At 43.2% G+C, this 15,496-nt stretch overlaps 1 protein-coding gene across 6 annotated transcripts in view; it reads right to left on the bottom strand.

The window, feature by feature from the left end:
* The window catches only part of PAICS (phosphoribosylaminoimidazole carboxylase and phosphoribosylaminoimidazolesuccinocarboxamide synthase), a 1,039,115-nt gene that overhangs the window by 378,556 nt on the left and 645,063 nt on the right, over positions 1-15,496 (bottom strand). For all 6 annotated transcript variants that reach the window (XM_044062488.1, XM_044062489.1, XM_044062490.1 and 3 more), the window contains one exon: positions 6,423-6,602. In XM_044062488.1, coding sequence (XP_043918423.1) covers positions 6,423-6,602 — 180 coding nt within the window. The remainder of the gene's footprint in view (positions 1-6,422; positions 6,603-15,496) is intronic.

The raw sequence follows: 15,496 nt of genomic DNA, 5'->3' as shown, positions 1-15,496 counted from the left end.
CCTATGAAAGAAGCAAAGGTAGAAAGCTGTGGAGGAACAGCATTTTGAACTTTAAGCTTCTCCAAACTTGGCAAGTACCAATGTCAAGTTTTGTTTCCTTGGAACTAGTCTGGAGTAGAGCACAGTCCCTTTTCTATGGTACACTGGGTTAGATGCCCTTCTGGGGTACAAATTTTTTTTTTTTTTTTTTTTTGAGAACAGCAAGAATGCCTAGTAAGCTTGGTTTTGTTTGGAACCGTAGTCTGCAACCCTGTTGTATAATACAATGGACCCACTTGGCCTAGGAAACAGCATCCCACCATTTCAAAAACACCAGTCTGCCTCATCCTTTAGGGGAAGCAAAGGGGGACAATGGGAGGATTTTTTCCAGTCACAATTTAATCTTTCCTACTGCCATAGCCCTGAGGTCATCTAGGCCTTCCTTTGTCATCAGATTGCCACTTCCCTTAGTAGGGGCCTACCTTTCCCTTAGAGGGGTTTTCTTTTTGGGCTACAAATTTTAAGCCGTGGTGTCTACAAGTACACTAGAGCTGGGGAATGAAAACAGTACCTGACAGTACAGTCTTCTCTTTTTCTTCGTTTCTTAAAGCACTCAAGCACAGGGGTATCCAGCAACTCTCCTTTCACATGTTCTGGAAGGAGAGGAGTCCTCCGCTAGGCACATCTCACCACTGACCCGCAGTAAGTGCCCTGCAAGATGTAGCAAATGCATCACAGCCACATTTATGGAATGGCTGGCAACCTTGGAATTGTGAATGCACAAGCATATTCCTATTTAGGCTCCTACTTCCTTCCCAGTTATCTTAACTGATCAAGGAGGGATTCTTGAAGTGACATGCCCAAGTAGCAGTTATACCTCAGTCCAAGCAGCCAAGGTGCAGGTCTTCTCCTAAACGAAAATTTATTATATGCTTACCGTCACTGGAAAGGGATGCCTGGATGTATCCACATTTGATCCTTGATAAATTCCACGGATACCACTTCCTGTTCTACAAAACTCCATTATTGAAGTGTTTATAGGAATCACAGATACTATAAAAAAAAAAAAGTGGTATGGATTAGTTGGAGCAGGGGGAACAGACTGTAAACTGGCAGTGGAAAATGCATCATCCAGGAGTCCTTGCAAGTGGACAAATGGTCACAGATTCTGGCCAGCCCAGACAATCACTAATCTGTCAGTGTGCCCCCTAGCTTCCCATTTGCAGGTCTCTGCCATCAAAAGAAAGGCACTCTCATACAAAACATCTTCAGATGGAGAAACTAAGGAGAAGCTGTCCTCCTGGGGAGGACAAATGGCTTAAGGTACTTCTAACTTTGTTGGATTTTAGAAAATCCAAGAAACCCTGACACCTGAAGAGATCTTGTGAGAAGTCTGGATGGAAGGCCCACTTAGGTTACTAATACAAGCTGACTGACAAAGGCTTAGGGCTCGAGTCTGTGCTTGGGGAATGCAGACCATCTTGGAGGCAGCATGTGAGCAAAAAGAGAATGATCCTATTCCCTTTGACCTCTTGTACAAAAGTGGGTATGCTGCCTTTCCCTGCATTACGTAACAGATGTCAGAGCCAAAAGTCTGCATGGAAGCAACAAGAGCAACCAATGGCATGGACTTTGGATGTGCAAGCCCCAGAAGGCTGTGCCACAGGCCTTTGCAGAAGCAGATACCTTTTGTAGTACCCATATCCAGTATCTCAGATACCAGTAATCATTTGGTTAAATACAGGGGGACAACTGGGCATGTCATGCTCTTGAGCCAGGGATATCCCCAACTTGCATTTTCTTCCTACACTTTACTCACCTTAAGACAGACATCGATAATTACCACTAATAACAATTAAAACAGACAAGAGATGAAAATTATTTCAACGGAGTACACATCTGAGAAGAAAGTAGTGAAGCCAGTGGACAGATAACTAGCCTCAAAATGCTGAAACTATTGCAAGATCTGAAGATGGTGCCAACTGGCACCCCAGGGGATCTGTGTCAATGGAAGTCTACCAGGCCTTAAGGGTGAAAAGTCTAGAAGCTGGGCCAGACATCCAGCTGCTATAGGCAGAAACACCAAACATTAAAACTGCAAAAGTGGATCACAAAGATAACCATACAAGAACACATCTTTCAAGGATTCTGCGATACCACCATCACAAGTTACTAGCTGCCTCTATTGACACGAGGGTCAATCCTGGTTACTACAGGATCTTAAGTGTTCACACCACTGTGAATGAATGCTGTTCTATAACAGCACCATTTCCACTGGCTTTCGTTTGACACATGGGGAGTTCCCTACATGACTTAATACTCTTCAAGTCTGTCATCACTGGATCTTGCTTCTGGTGAAGGCTATCTACTTCATGAATTTAAAATGGGATGACTTGATTGGCATCAGTTTAGAGTCCTTTTCATTCTTGCCACACAAACTGCTTCATTTCTTACTTCCTCTATAGGTAACAAATTCATACTTCAATCTCAACTCAATTTATACACATACTGACTGGGACTTTAATCTTCCAGTACCTCTATTTTCTAAAAATGTGCAGCACCTGAAACTTTCAGCCAAGTGCATACAAATAGTCCCAATCCCCTGTCCTCTCCCCAACCACCCAATCCTAACATATGTGCCTCTATTAATCAGGACACTGCTTAACTGTAGAGAGAATCTATGGCAAACCTCATTAATGCGACTGCATACTTCAGCTCAGCTAAATTTCATTTTTAAAATAAGCACTAAAGTTGCTGTGGTTTTCTGAAGATATAATGAACTATACCAACAAAGCTACAGCAAGTAGCCATCTCTCCATTCTTACCCAATCAGGCATAACCAAAACAAAAGCTAGAGCTACAGCTTAATTTCAAAAGGCTGGAGGAAACAGAAAGCATCACCACTAGTAAGATGGGAAGTTTTGTTGAGGCAACTGAATTATTTCCAGTGTGAAAGTAAAAATCAGGTTATCCAGAAAAGTGAGTCTCCCTGCCATGATCTAGTGGACAGCACAGCTGATTAAGTGGTAATACCTCTACCTCAAAGCTCCAGGGGTCTGGGGCTTGCACTATCTTCTGGGATACACAATTTGTGTCAAGTCTGTATGTTTGACCCATGTACACAAGCAATTCCTCCAGGATAGGGTATTTAATGTATGTATGCAAAAAAATTTGATTTTCTGTTCGCATACCCCCCCCCCCCGCCAAGATTCTGTAGGATTGGTAGGACAAAGAACCATGTAAAGCCTTAAACTAAGTGACAGCTCAGTGCACTTTAATTCTGAGATTTTCACATTTTTACTCCCCAAATTGCGCAAATAGAAATGAAATATATATTCACAAATCAGTACACAAATGGATAACTGCTGCATCTGAAATGTCTTTGTAATTCTGAGCAACACAAATGTCAGTTTAGGAAAAATAAGGCTAGTAGAAATTAACATTCACTACAGCTCAAGTTTACATCAGTTTGTTTATAGTACTACAGTGTCTTTAGTGGTTCTGTGACTTGTCGACTGTGTTCAACAATCTGATACCAGCTTTCGCTGTTCCTCGTTGCGAGTCAGCATTTGACAGAAGCCAGTTGCTAATTTGACTGCTCATTCGACACAGTTGTCAACTCGCAAAACTGCAAACAGTTTGCTTCACAATGATATCAGGCATGTCACTCCATGCTGCAGGATTGGATTTATGTTGACAGCAGTGAACAGATTCATTGAACGTTATTGTTGAGAAATCAGATAAGGTCATGCCCTGGAAACTGGCAACAGCTTTTGCATAGACTCTTCTTAGATCTTCCTTACTGGATGGCTTTTTCAAAGCTTCAATAATGTGCCATTTCTCTTCATTCCACACACTGTGAACAAGGACAGTGCTATGAGATCTTTGCTCAAATACCAATGGTGTCCCTTTGAGCTTTCGCAAAGCAACTTGAGCCATCTGGTAGTCTATGGCTGTAAACTGCAACGGCAAAGACAGAGTGGAGCATTGCAAGTATCAGTAGCTGGAAACCATGTTTTAACTTACACAGTCACTGTGAAGAGGCAAATTCGGCAAAAAAGCCTGAATTTCGTGTGCAGTTAATCTAAACTGCTCCTGGAAGGAGTAGATTTTAAGGCAGTGTATGCCTTTTGCCATCCACCTGGCATGATGGTATGCACCAGGTGGACTGAAAGCAAATGCTTCACCTTGTGGTTGTCAGAGGATGAATAGTGACAGCTTGAAAAATTCAAGGTAGTCATCATGAGGCTGCGTTTCACACGTCAGCTTGTCGCGCAGTAGTGCAACAACCTCACTTCACTTCTCAGCTAGCCATTGTTTCTCAGTCTAACAGGCATCCATTACCTCCAATTTCCTTAACCAGTGGTGCATATGCCTTCAAGTCAAGAAGAATCCAGTATTCTTTAAATCTTCTAAAAAACTGCTTATTTGTGGTCCTGAAGATGGGAAGAACACGTTAAACACTGCCGTAAAAATAATTTCTAAAATGTGATGTCCGCATGGTAAAAACAAGAGTAGTTTCTCAAATGCTCGCTGAATCACCGTAATGGCACCTGTGTGCACACCAGTATTGGCACTGGTAGTATCAAAGCACAAAATGGCTAGCCATTCTGGAACACCTGGCCAGCTATGCAATGTCTGTACCACTGCTCGTCCCCATCAGCTCACCAGTGCTTGATGGAAGCTGGGGCATTGTCCAACAGTTTCAGTATTTCGACCTGTAACAATTGGCATGTAAACAAATTCTCCATCACCTTGAGGTAACTACTTTCCATCAAAATGTGCTACAAGGGGTGTAGATGGCTGAAACTGCTTCTTTACTTTATCAGCAATGGACTGTCATGCAGCTCGCCTTGCTCTGTGTATTGAACTTGGACATGATCAGATCATTTATGCCAGCCACGTGAAGCGCCGGTGCAACAATATGCACCACTTGACATTCGTGTGCGGTCCAAGTTGGCAACAAAAAGAATCTACCAGTAGTCGTTTTTTGGAAACCGATTTCAGGATCCTGAATCTACTGCGCTCACTTCGACAGGCTACCAGTTAAATTACGGTGGTATTTTTGATGTTTGCTGCTGCATCATCAGTTGTGTTCACTACTGTCTTCTACCAGCTCTCCAGTTTCTGTTTCTTTCAGCTTTGTGTTTCATTTCTTCCTGTAGTCTGTTTTCCTTTGTCCATTCATTTTTTGAATTCAAATGCCCTCTCCACCAATCATTTTTATGTCTGTACATTGATCTTTTAGAAAATCCCACTCTTCTTGAATCCATCAATAATTCCGCATCAGCACGTCCCACATCAAAAAGGTTCAAAAGTGCATTGCTACAATTTGTTTGAGATTGTGCATCTGACTGGCGCTTCTCCCTGATTCTAGGATGCTTCTCGTATACAGACAGAGTTTTGCCACTGCATTCAGCTTCTGCGTTGTAGGTATGCTAGCTAACTTCCATAACTGCAGAACTTCATCAACAGCATTGGAACTCGCTGAAAGAGTTAACTTGTTGGTTTTAAGATCATAGAACTGTCTGCATAAAACGTGGCTACTGGTTGGAAGCTGATTTGAGCAAGTTGATATACTAAGTGCAGGTAACTGCTGGCCAACAAGCCAGACCTCCGTAGCAGCTCTGGCCGACTCACTGAGCTCATGGTTCACCATTAGGGGGACTGGGCTCCATGAATTAACTAACACAGTCAACCACACGTGCAAAAACTATACTAATTGATAAATCAAAAAGTAATTAAATACAATGCCTCACTCTGCACAGTGTAAACAGGAAACAGCAGAGAATTTTTAACAATGAAAACAGAATTAAATAGTGCACAAGTAAGTAAAGTTGGTTGCAGGAGGTTATGGAAGCTCAAGTAAAACAGACTGGAGATAGATAAATACAACACTGGAATGCAATTAGCGGTACTGGAAACAGTGCATGCTGTGAGCTGTCACTTAATGAAGTCAGACAATTCTAATTTTTTTGAATACACACAACTCAAACATTTTAGAAACCTATGCAAAATGGTTAGAGAAAACATTTTTTGGCGCACAATAATCCAGGTATTTCTGTTCCCATTCCATTTTCCCAAAACATTAACCTGTTACAAAACGCTTCCTTCCACATTTTACATTGATAAAGAAATACACAAGACTACTAGACACCCAATGCATGTTTCCACATCTCTAGATACATGACACTCTGAACCCTCAATAGGAAATTGATCTGTAGTAGCCACCCCCCCACCACTCTAAATACCTCACCTCTAAAGTATGTACTTAGATAAGGAATTCAGTCAAGTATTAATAAAGAATAAAACTCAGGCTACTGTAATAAAACATCTCTGATAACAAAAGTAAAACTGCAAACCCTTTTTTGAATAAATTACTTTTAAATCCTGACTCTCTGGAAGAGGAAATGCAGACTTTACTACATTCTAGTACAATTTACCTTCATATCTACTAATGTACAGTTCTGGGTTGCCCAAGCCTTCTCCAAAATCTCAAAAATGGCCAAGGTAGAACGACTCATGATATCCACCTCACAGCTGCCCATCTTCAGTCCAGCACAGTTCATTTCAGATTCAATTATTTGCTCTTCAGACCACTGTGGATCATTGTTTGTGTCGTCCTATAATAAAAACACAAACCATTAGATGGTCTATACCACCACACAAAGCTGAAATAAGGTGAACATGCATTTTACTGCAAACAGTCATAGCAAATTCTAATTTTGCAATTTCTTTTTATCCTAGCAGTGAGCCAAGAACTTGCATTAGCTACAACTGACCTTCACCTCTAACATCTGCTGCAATGTTTACAGATGTAAATGTATTATTCCTTCCTTACATATGTTCCCCAAATTCCACCACATTTAAAATGGTGTTTCAGCCTATAAGAGAGGGTGGCCTGAATATCCAACAGGATGAATATTTAGCAGCAATTTCTACAGGCTGTGGTTCCCTTCTTCTGGGAAGGCAGCCTTGTCACAGGAAGAAGGACCAACTCCCACTACTACTCCTGAAGGTTTCCCCAGGTCTTCTTACAGTTACCTGGTGATGGATACGGTCTTTTTATGTTCATAGGGTTAATGCTGTGAAGGAAACCCCTAACTCTTCATACAAGCCAAAGTAAAATCACAATTGATCAGCAGGCAACAAAGCTTGCCTTTGAAGTCACAGACATCTGAGCTTGTACTCTAGGGATAGTAGGGATACTAATGCACCATAGCAAGAACTGTTGATATTAAAAAACTTCCAATGATACTCAAGTGGATGCCAGAATACCCAACCAATGATTTCCGATTAGGAGTGATTGCAACTCCCAGGAGTTCTGGTCCTGCCCCTCCTCCCCTTTCAGTTAAAAGGGATGTAAAAAGTATCACATTTACTCCTTTGTAGTTTAAGTGCAGCTACATTACGGGAATACACAGTGGTATAGTGGTAAACAGGACAGAAACCATCATTAGATAAAAAGACTACAGGGACAATGGTCAATATAAGCACTTAAAATAATATCCACACCATTCTGTAAAACGGATAATATTAGGTAAAGTCAGTATTCTGTTTGGCAAAAATGAATTTTCTAACAAGGCTAAAGTAAAACAAAGCACTACAGACCAAGTTACAATCAAGGAGTTATTCTTAATATCATAGATAATGGTCAGACCACTGGGTGTAAACAGTGCCCCATAGTACGGAGGAACAAGGCACTTACAGTACTCCAGATGATCCTTGCTTGATTACTACTACTGGGAGTGAGTAGTCTCAGTTGGCTTATTCTTGGAGGAAGGTAGCCTGGGTTAGCTGCAATAAACAGTGTTAACAGCCTGACAAGCTGTGCTGCATAAGAAGTTTGCCACTTAGGTTGCGCACACACCTCCAAAAGGCAGCTTCAGTGCAGCTCACAATGCTGCCATAGGGTGGCAAAGTTACGACACACTCCCCGGCAGTACTATGATGCTGTACACAGGTCCTCAGTCTCCTCACTGTCCCAGGACATGGGTTAGGTTTAACACCAGGGGTGGCTAAGGCAGACCTGGTAGACTGAAGAAAATTGATTTGTGGCAGACTGCCAGCCTCAGGAAGACCATAAAAAAAAAACACTGGAAGCAAAAAGATTTAAAAATTGCACAAGAGTTGCATTTTAAAATCGGATTAAAACAAAGCGATCCATTTCATCCACAGGACCTCAGACGTAATTTTGTTAGCACATTACTCAAACCAATACCCTACAGCTTCATTAAAAGTGACCGTGATTAGAAGTACGACATCGAGCAAATCATTAGCATGTAGTCTCTCAAGTACAAAGTCAGGTCAAGAGTACCCAATCCATGCCCTTGTTATTGGATCAAATACTTGGTAAGATTAGCTGCTTAAATTCAACTGGGAGGAAGTGGCTACTGCAGCAGTGATCCTTTGAACATCTGCTGTTACAGAAGTGCGCTTACACAACTGTACTACTTGATCATTGCTGCAGTAGTCTTAACTATACGAGTAGACCACCACTGCTTAGACTGACTGGGAGGAAAGGGATAAGGGCCCAAGAGCCCTTTGAGAGTGCTCCCATGCCTAGAGAAGCATCTACGTTATACTGCTTTGGAACAGAAACCACACCAAGTTGCCGCTTCTAGAATAAAAGCTTTCCAAAAGGCTACAGATGAAGCCAAAGTCCTGCTAGAATGAACCTTGATCCTACCTGAAATTGTTTTGTTGGCTTGTGCAAAGTACAGTTTTGTACCTACCATAAATGTAGATGTTCGAAGATCCACATTGCTGCAGTCCTTACTTACGGGTAGTCCGCTGTCCTCATTCGGCCCGAATACCAAAGTATTAGGCTGACTTCGGTCATGGGCGCCTAGATCGGACATCATAGCGTCAGGGTATAAAGGCGCATGACCGACGTCATATCCTCAGTCTTTTCTTGCCCCAGATGTCAGAAGGCCAAACCAGAAAGGCCACAGCCAAAAACAGAATACCTCCCAAAAACATGCCCAACAACAACCATCACCTAAAGCATAGCACCAAGTCTAACTACAGTGGGGAAGGAGGGAGGGTAAATTGGACTGCAGCAATGTGGATCTTCGAACATCTACATTTATGGTAGGTACAAAACTGTACTATGTTCTTCATCTCACATTGCTGCAGTCCTTACTTATGGGTAGAATCCCAAAGCAACGGGAAAGGGAGGATGGTAAAGAATCATAAAGCATTAGGGGCTGCTAAAATGCCCTGTAAAATTGCAGTGGCAAATCCAGCCCTAGACTTAGAATAAAGAGGAAGGTGGTAATGTTTAGAAAAGGTATGCACTGAACTCCAAGTAGCTGCCTCCAAAATGTCTTTTGTAGCTACCCCCCTTAGAAAGGCCGTAGAAGTAGCAGTAGCCCTAGTGGAAGGAGGCCTGATTCCAGCAGGAATCTCCTTACCATGATGGGAACAACAGAAAGAAATACAAAACCCAATCCATTTAGAAATAGTTTTGAAACAGGTTTACCCTGTGAACCCAAAGCAAAAGAAACAAACAATTGCTGAGACTGTCTGAACTCCTTGGTTCTGCTCAAATAATAACGTAACTGTCTGTGAATATCCAAAGTATGCAAAATTTTCTCCCCTTTATTTTGGGGGTTTGCATAAAAAGTAGGCAAATGAATAGTTTGATTTAAGGCCACACTAGAAACCACCTTAGGCATAAAGGAAGGATTAGTACGTAAAGATACCCTATCCTTATGAAAAATCAGGAAAGGCTCCACTGCCATGAGGGCCTGTAATTCAGAAAAGTACAGTTTTGTACCTACCATAAATGTAGATGTTCGAAGATCCACATTGCTGCAGTCCTTACAATTGGGGTAGTCCGCTGTCCTCGGTCGGCCCGAATATCAAAGTATAAGGCTGACGTCGGTCAGGGCGCATTTGACTGACGTCAGTACGTCAGGGTACAAATGCGCATGACCGACGCCATATCCTCAGTCTTTTCTTGCCCCAGATGTCAGAAGACCCTAAAAAGAAAGGTCAAAACCAAAAGACAGCAAACAACCAACCAACCACCCTTGCACTAACTATATGTACAATATATACAATATACACAAAACGTACAACCCAACCCACACAACCACCTCTAACAACAGAGGGGAAGGAGGGAGGGTAAATTGGACTGCAGCAATGTGGATCTTTGAACATCAACATTTATGGTAGGTACAAAACTGTACTATGTTCTTCATCTCACATTGCTGCAGTCCTTACAATTGGGTAGAATCCCAAAGCAGAGGTAAGGGAGGATGGCTAACTACAAGGAAGCAGGAGCTGCCAAAATGCCCTGCAAAACAGCAGTGGCAAAACCAGCCCTGGACTTAGAGTAAAGTGGCAGGTGATAATGCTTGCTGCCTCCAAAATATCCTTGGTTGCCACTCCCCTCAAAAAAGCTGTTGAAGTGGCAGTAGCCCTAGTGGAATGAGGCCTAATCCCAGCTGGAATCTCCTTACCATGATGGGAACAACAGAAAGCAATGCAAAACCCAATCCATTTAGAAATGGTTTGTTTTGAGACGGGCTTGCCCTGAGAACTCAAAGCAAAATAAACAAAACTGCTGAGACTGCCTGAAACCTTTAGTTCTGTCCAAATAACGCAACTGCCTGTGGACATCTAAAGTGTGCAAAATCTTTTCCCCTTTATTTTGGGGATTTGCATAAAAAGTAGGCAAATGAATAGTTTGGTTTAAAGCCACACTAGAAACCACCTTAGGCATAAAGGAAGGATTAGTACGTAATGATACCCTATCCTTATGGAAAATCAAGAAAGGCTCAACCGCCATAAGGGCCTGTAATTCAGAAACCCTTCTTGCAGAGGTAATGGCCAACAAAAAAGCAGTCTTCCATGATAAATATTTCAACTCAGCAGTAGCTGCAGGCTCAAAAGGTTGTAGAGTGAGTTTCTCCAACACAAAATTGAGATCCCAAGCAGGAGTAGGAGCTCTTCGTGGGGCCTTATATTCTTTGCCCTCTAAGAAATTGCTTGAACAAAGGATGAGAAAACAATGGTGGGTTGCAATCATAGTGAGCTGAAATTGCTGCAGCATGAACTTTAATAGAAGAGAAAGACAAACCTTTGTCTAGCAACTCAGTAAGATATTGAAGAGCCACACACAAATTAGGCTCAGAAACATCAAAATCTTTTGCTGCACTCCAAAACAAAAATCTCTTCCATTTGTCTGCGTACACTTTCCTTGTACTAGGCCTCCTAGCTACCAAAATAACATTTAAAACTTGCTGAGGAAGTGGAGGCCCACTATGGTTCAAAACAGAATATGCCAGGCTGTTAGGTGCAGAGAGTGAAGCTTGACATTTAGCAAATGGCTGTCCCCCTGCGACAACAGGTGTGGAATCGAAGGCAAAGGCCATGGAGGCTTCCGTACCAGACTTCTCAGTAATGGGTACCAGTGTTGTCGAGGCCAATCCGGAGCTATTAAAATCATCCTTGGCTTGTCCTGTCTGACCTTTAGAAGTACCTTTAGGAGGAGAGGCAGAGGTGGAAAGGCATACACATGAAGATTGCTCCAATTGAAAGAAAGAGCATCCACTCTCCAAGCTGTGGGATGAAACCTTTTTGTGCAAAACCTTGGCAGCTGATTGTTTAGTGGAGAAGCGAACAGATCTATGTCTGGAGTTCCCCATGACACTGTCAATTTCTGAAATACATGAGGATCCAATTTCCACTCGTGGGGATCCATAATTCGTCTGCTCAACACATCTGCTAAGGAGTTCTGTGCTCCTGGCAGAAACCTTGCCTGAAGATTGAGCTGTAAACTGAGAGCAGTCTCCCACAAAATCATTGCTTGCCTGCACAGAGGATAAGAATGTGTTCCCCCTTGCTTGTTGATGTACCACATGACAGTTGTGTTGTCTGTTAGAATAAACACCTGCCCTGGAAGAATTCCTTGAAAGCAATTAATGCAAACTGGACTGCTAACATCTCCTTCATGTTGATATGTAGATGTTGTAGTCTGACAGGCCACTTGTTTTGTATCCACTTTCCATTTAGATGAGCTCCCCAAGCTTTGTCTGAGGCATCTGTCGTTAAAATCTGACTCGCCTCTGGCCGGGTCACAGAGTCCCTTGTTTAGGTGACATTCCTGAGCCCACCACAAAAATTCCTTTTGAATGCAAGGTATTATTTGAATGACAGTGTCCAGATCCTGGCAGTGCTGTGTCCATACATTTTTGAGATACCATTGTAGCTTCCTCATATGCAGTTTGGCATTGGGAAGTACCAGAACACAAGATGCCATGAACCCTAAGGCTTGAAGGACTGTCCTTGCAGTCAGCCCGGACTGATGAGATAGTTGATGGAAGTAAAGGGATAGACTCTTTTGCTTGTCCGGGGTTAAAAGGGCCATCTGGGATGCTGTATTCAGTCTCACACCCAGAAAGCACATGTCTTGAGAGGGTACTAGACTGGACTTTATTTCGTTCACAGAATACCCTAGGCATCTTAGCACTGCTATCACATATTCCAAATGATGAAGAAGCTCTTCTCTTCCTTGAGCCAGAATTAGGCAGTCGTCCAAATAAGGATAGATCTGTATTCCTTTTAGTCTGAAGAAAGCTATCACTGGAGCCAGAACTTTCGTGAACACTCTGGGCGCAGTAGATAAGCCAAAGGGCAATGCAGAGAACTGAAAGTGAGAAGTCCCAGCTCGAAAACGCAGATACTTTCTGCAACTTAGTCTGATAGGAACATGAAGGTAAGCCTCCTTGAGATCCAAAGTTACCATCCAATGATCTTTGCCCAGCAGAGGTAAAAGCTGCTGCAACATCAACATTTTGAACTTGGGAATGTCCAGATAAGTGTTGAGGATAGATAAATCCAAAATTGGTCTCCACGTGTTCCCCTTCTTTGGTACTAGGAACAGGCGAGAATAAAATCTTAGGCCCACTTCTGGCAGAGGGACCGGCTGTATGGCCCCTAGTCGGAGCAACAGAGAAATCTGCTTGTGAGCCTCTATTCTTTGTCGAGGAGGAACGTCTGGCATGCCTTTGAAAGGAGGCAAGGTATGGAAATAAAACCTGTAGCCGTGGTGTATGATATCCAATACCCATCTGTCCTGGGTAATTAAATTCCAATTTTCTTTGAAAAGTGCCAACCTTCCCCCCAAAGGTGCTGCCAGACGAGCAGGCTCTGGCAGCTGAAAAGGTAGGTCATTGGGTCTGCTTATGAAAGGACTGACCCCTGCCCTCACCCGAAGCCTGTGCAGGAGAACTCCCTGTTCTAGGCCTGAAAGAGCCCTGAGCTCTGCCCTTACCACGTCTAGATCTACCCCTAGACTGTGAATCATAAGAAGGAGACGTCCACCCTTTAGTAGGCCAATTTCTACTAAACTTTGGAGGCTGGACTTGCAAAAAATCTTTAACAGTCTGCATAGACTTAGCCTTGTCTTCCATTTTCTTTAAAACTGTCTCAACAGGAGGACCAAACAACACGTCAGATTGTAAAGGAGCATCTAAAATCCTTGTTTTAACATGTTCAGACAAATTCTGATCCCTCAGCCAGGCGTGCCTGCGAAGAACTGACCCAGTGGCAGCCACCCTAGACGAGGCCTGTACAGCATCAAAACCACATTGCAAAGAATGCTTACCCACCTGTTCAGAAACATGCACTAAATCTTGCAACTCCTTACAATCAATACCTACTGCCAGAGCATCAACCTTAGATTTCAATTGTGAAAGGAGATAATTTTGGTATTTCAACATGTGAAACTGGCAATTCAGAGCCCTCATAGCAAGAGTGGAAGTATAGACTTTCTTGCCCCATCTATCTAAGGCCCTAGCCTCCTTGTCTGCAGGAACCGGATTCTTAACAGAAGCCTTAACACCTTTAGGCCCATGGCTAACAGTTTCTGGGTCTGCCCTAGGACTCTTAAAAAGATACTTATGAGCTTCAGGCACCCTGTAATACCTATCCGGTTTAACAGGAGCAGGAGGCAAAGAATCAGGATTAAGAGAAGCTTCCATAAAAACATCTTCCACTACAGCCAAAACAGGAGGTATAGCCAAAGGCCTATGCTGGGGTAACAGAAATTCCCTAAGCCTTTTTCTGGAATCAGAGAAGTCCTGACCTTCCCACTTAAAATGCTCCCTCATGGAATGAAGAGTTTCTGAAAAGAAAAATCCTCAGGAGGAGTAGCAGAAGGAGTAGAATCATCCACATCAGAATCAGAATAAGGAGAGTACTCCTGCAAGTCTTCAGCCGAAGACTCTGAGACATCTGAAGCCTGCTCAAAACCCCCCAGCTCAGGCTCCACCCTAGGCCTCTTATCAGGAGGGGGCATAGAACCCCTAATCAAAGTAATCAAATCTTCTGCCATTTTAAGCATATGCTTCTTGGGCACAGTACCTGAAGAGCTAGGGGTAACACTAACTGAAGCTAAACCTGGCCTGCCCCTGGGGGAAGCCTTGGAAACAGAAGGAGAGGGCCTAGCCACCTTAGGAAGGGAGGGGAGTATAGCAACATGAGAAGCCCCCTCAGCCTGACTAGTCTCCTGAGAGGCCACATTTTGTAATAACAAGGTCTCCCCCTGGGAACACAAAGAAACCTCCGGTGGAGCCACCGGCTCCACCGACACCTCTAAAGAACCGGCGTCTGGTACAGACGGTTCCTCTAGCCTAGGCTTAACTGCCTTGTCCTTGCGCTTCTTTGAAGAAGCGGGCGTCTGAGCATCCGACGGCATTTTATAGTTACACCGCTTCCCAAAGACTAACCTCGCACAATCCAACCTTCTCTTTATAGTGCGGTTATTAAATCTAGCACAAGAGCAACAGCCAACAACGTCGTGCTCAGGCCCTAAGCAAGGAATACACAAAGTATGATAATCTTTATGCGGTATCTGTTTCCCACAAGAAATGCAATTAACTTTTTCTGACATCCGGTAAATGTCAGAGGCAAGAAAAAACTAAAATATTCCCCAACGGGGTACTTAGCCAACTTTGAACTCGGTCTGAAACTTCTAAATCGAAAAATCTCAGAACGCCAACCGGCACTTGCAACACTGCTTCTGCATCGGACCATGCGGCAAAAAAGACTGAGGATATGGCGTCGGTCATGCGCATTTGTACCCTGACGTACTGACGTCAGTCAAATGCGCCCTGACCGACGTCAGCCTTATACTTTGATATTCGGGCCGACCGAGGACAGCGGACTACCCCAATTGTAAGGACTGCAGCAATGTGAGATGAAGAACATCCCTTCTTGCAGAGGTAATGGCCAACAAAAAAGCAGTTTTCCATGACAAATACTTTAACTCGGCAGTAGCTGCAGGCTCAAAAGGTTGAAGAGTGAGTTTTTCCAACACAATATTGAGATCCCAAGCAGGAGTAGGAGCTCTACGTGGGGGTCTTGTATTCTTTGCCCCTCTAAGAAATTGCTTAAACCAAGGATGAGAGAATAAAGGAGGGTCACAATCATAGTGAGCAGAAATGGCTGCAGCATGGACCTTTATTGAGGAGAAAGACAAACCCTTGTCCAATAACTCAGTAAG

This window comes from Protopterus annectens, chromosome 2.part1 (genome assembly GCF_019279795.1).
Source record: "Protopterus annectens isolate FY-2018-M chromosome 2.part1, PAN1.0, whole genome shotgun sequence".
Lineage (NCBI taxonomy): Eukaryota > Metazoa > Chordata > Ceratodontiformes > Protopteridae > Protopterus > Protopterus annectens.
This window is presented reverse-complemented; position numbering and strand designations above follow the sequence as displayed.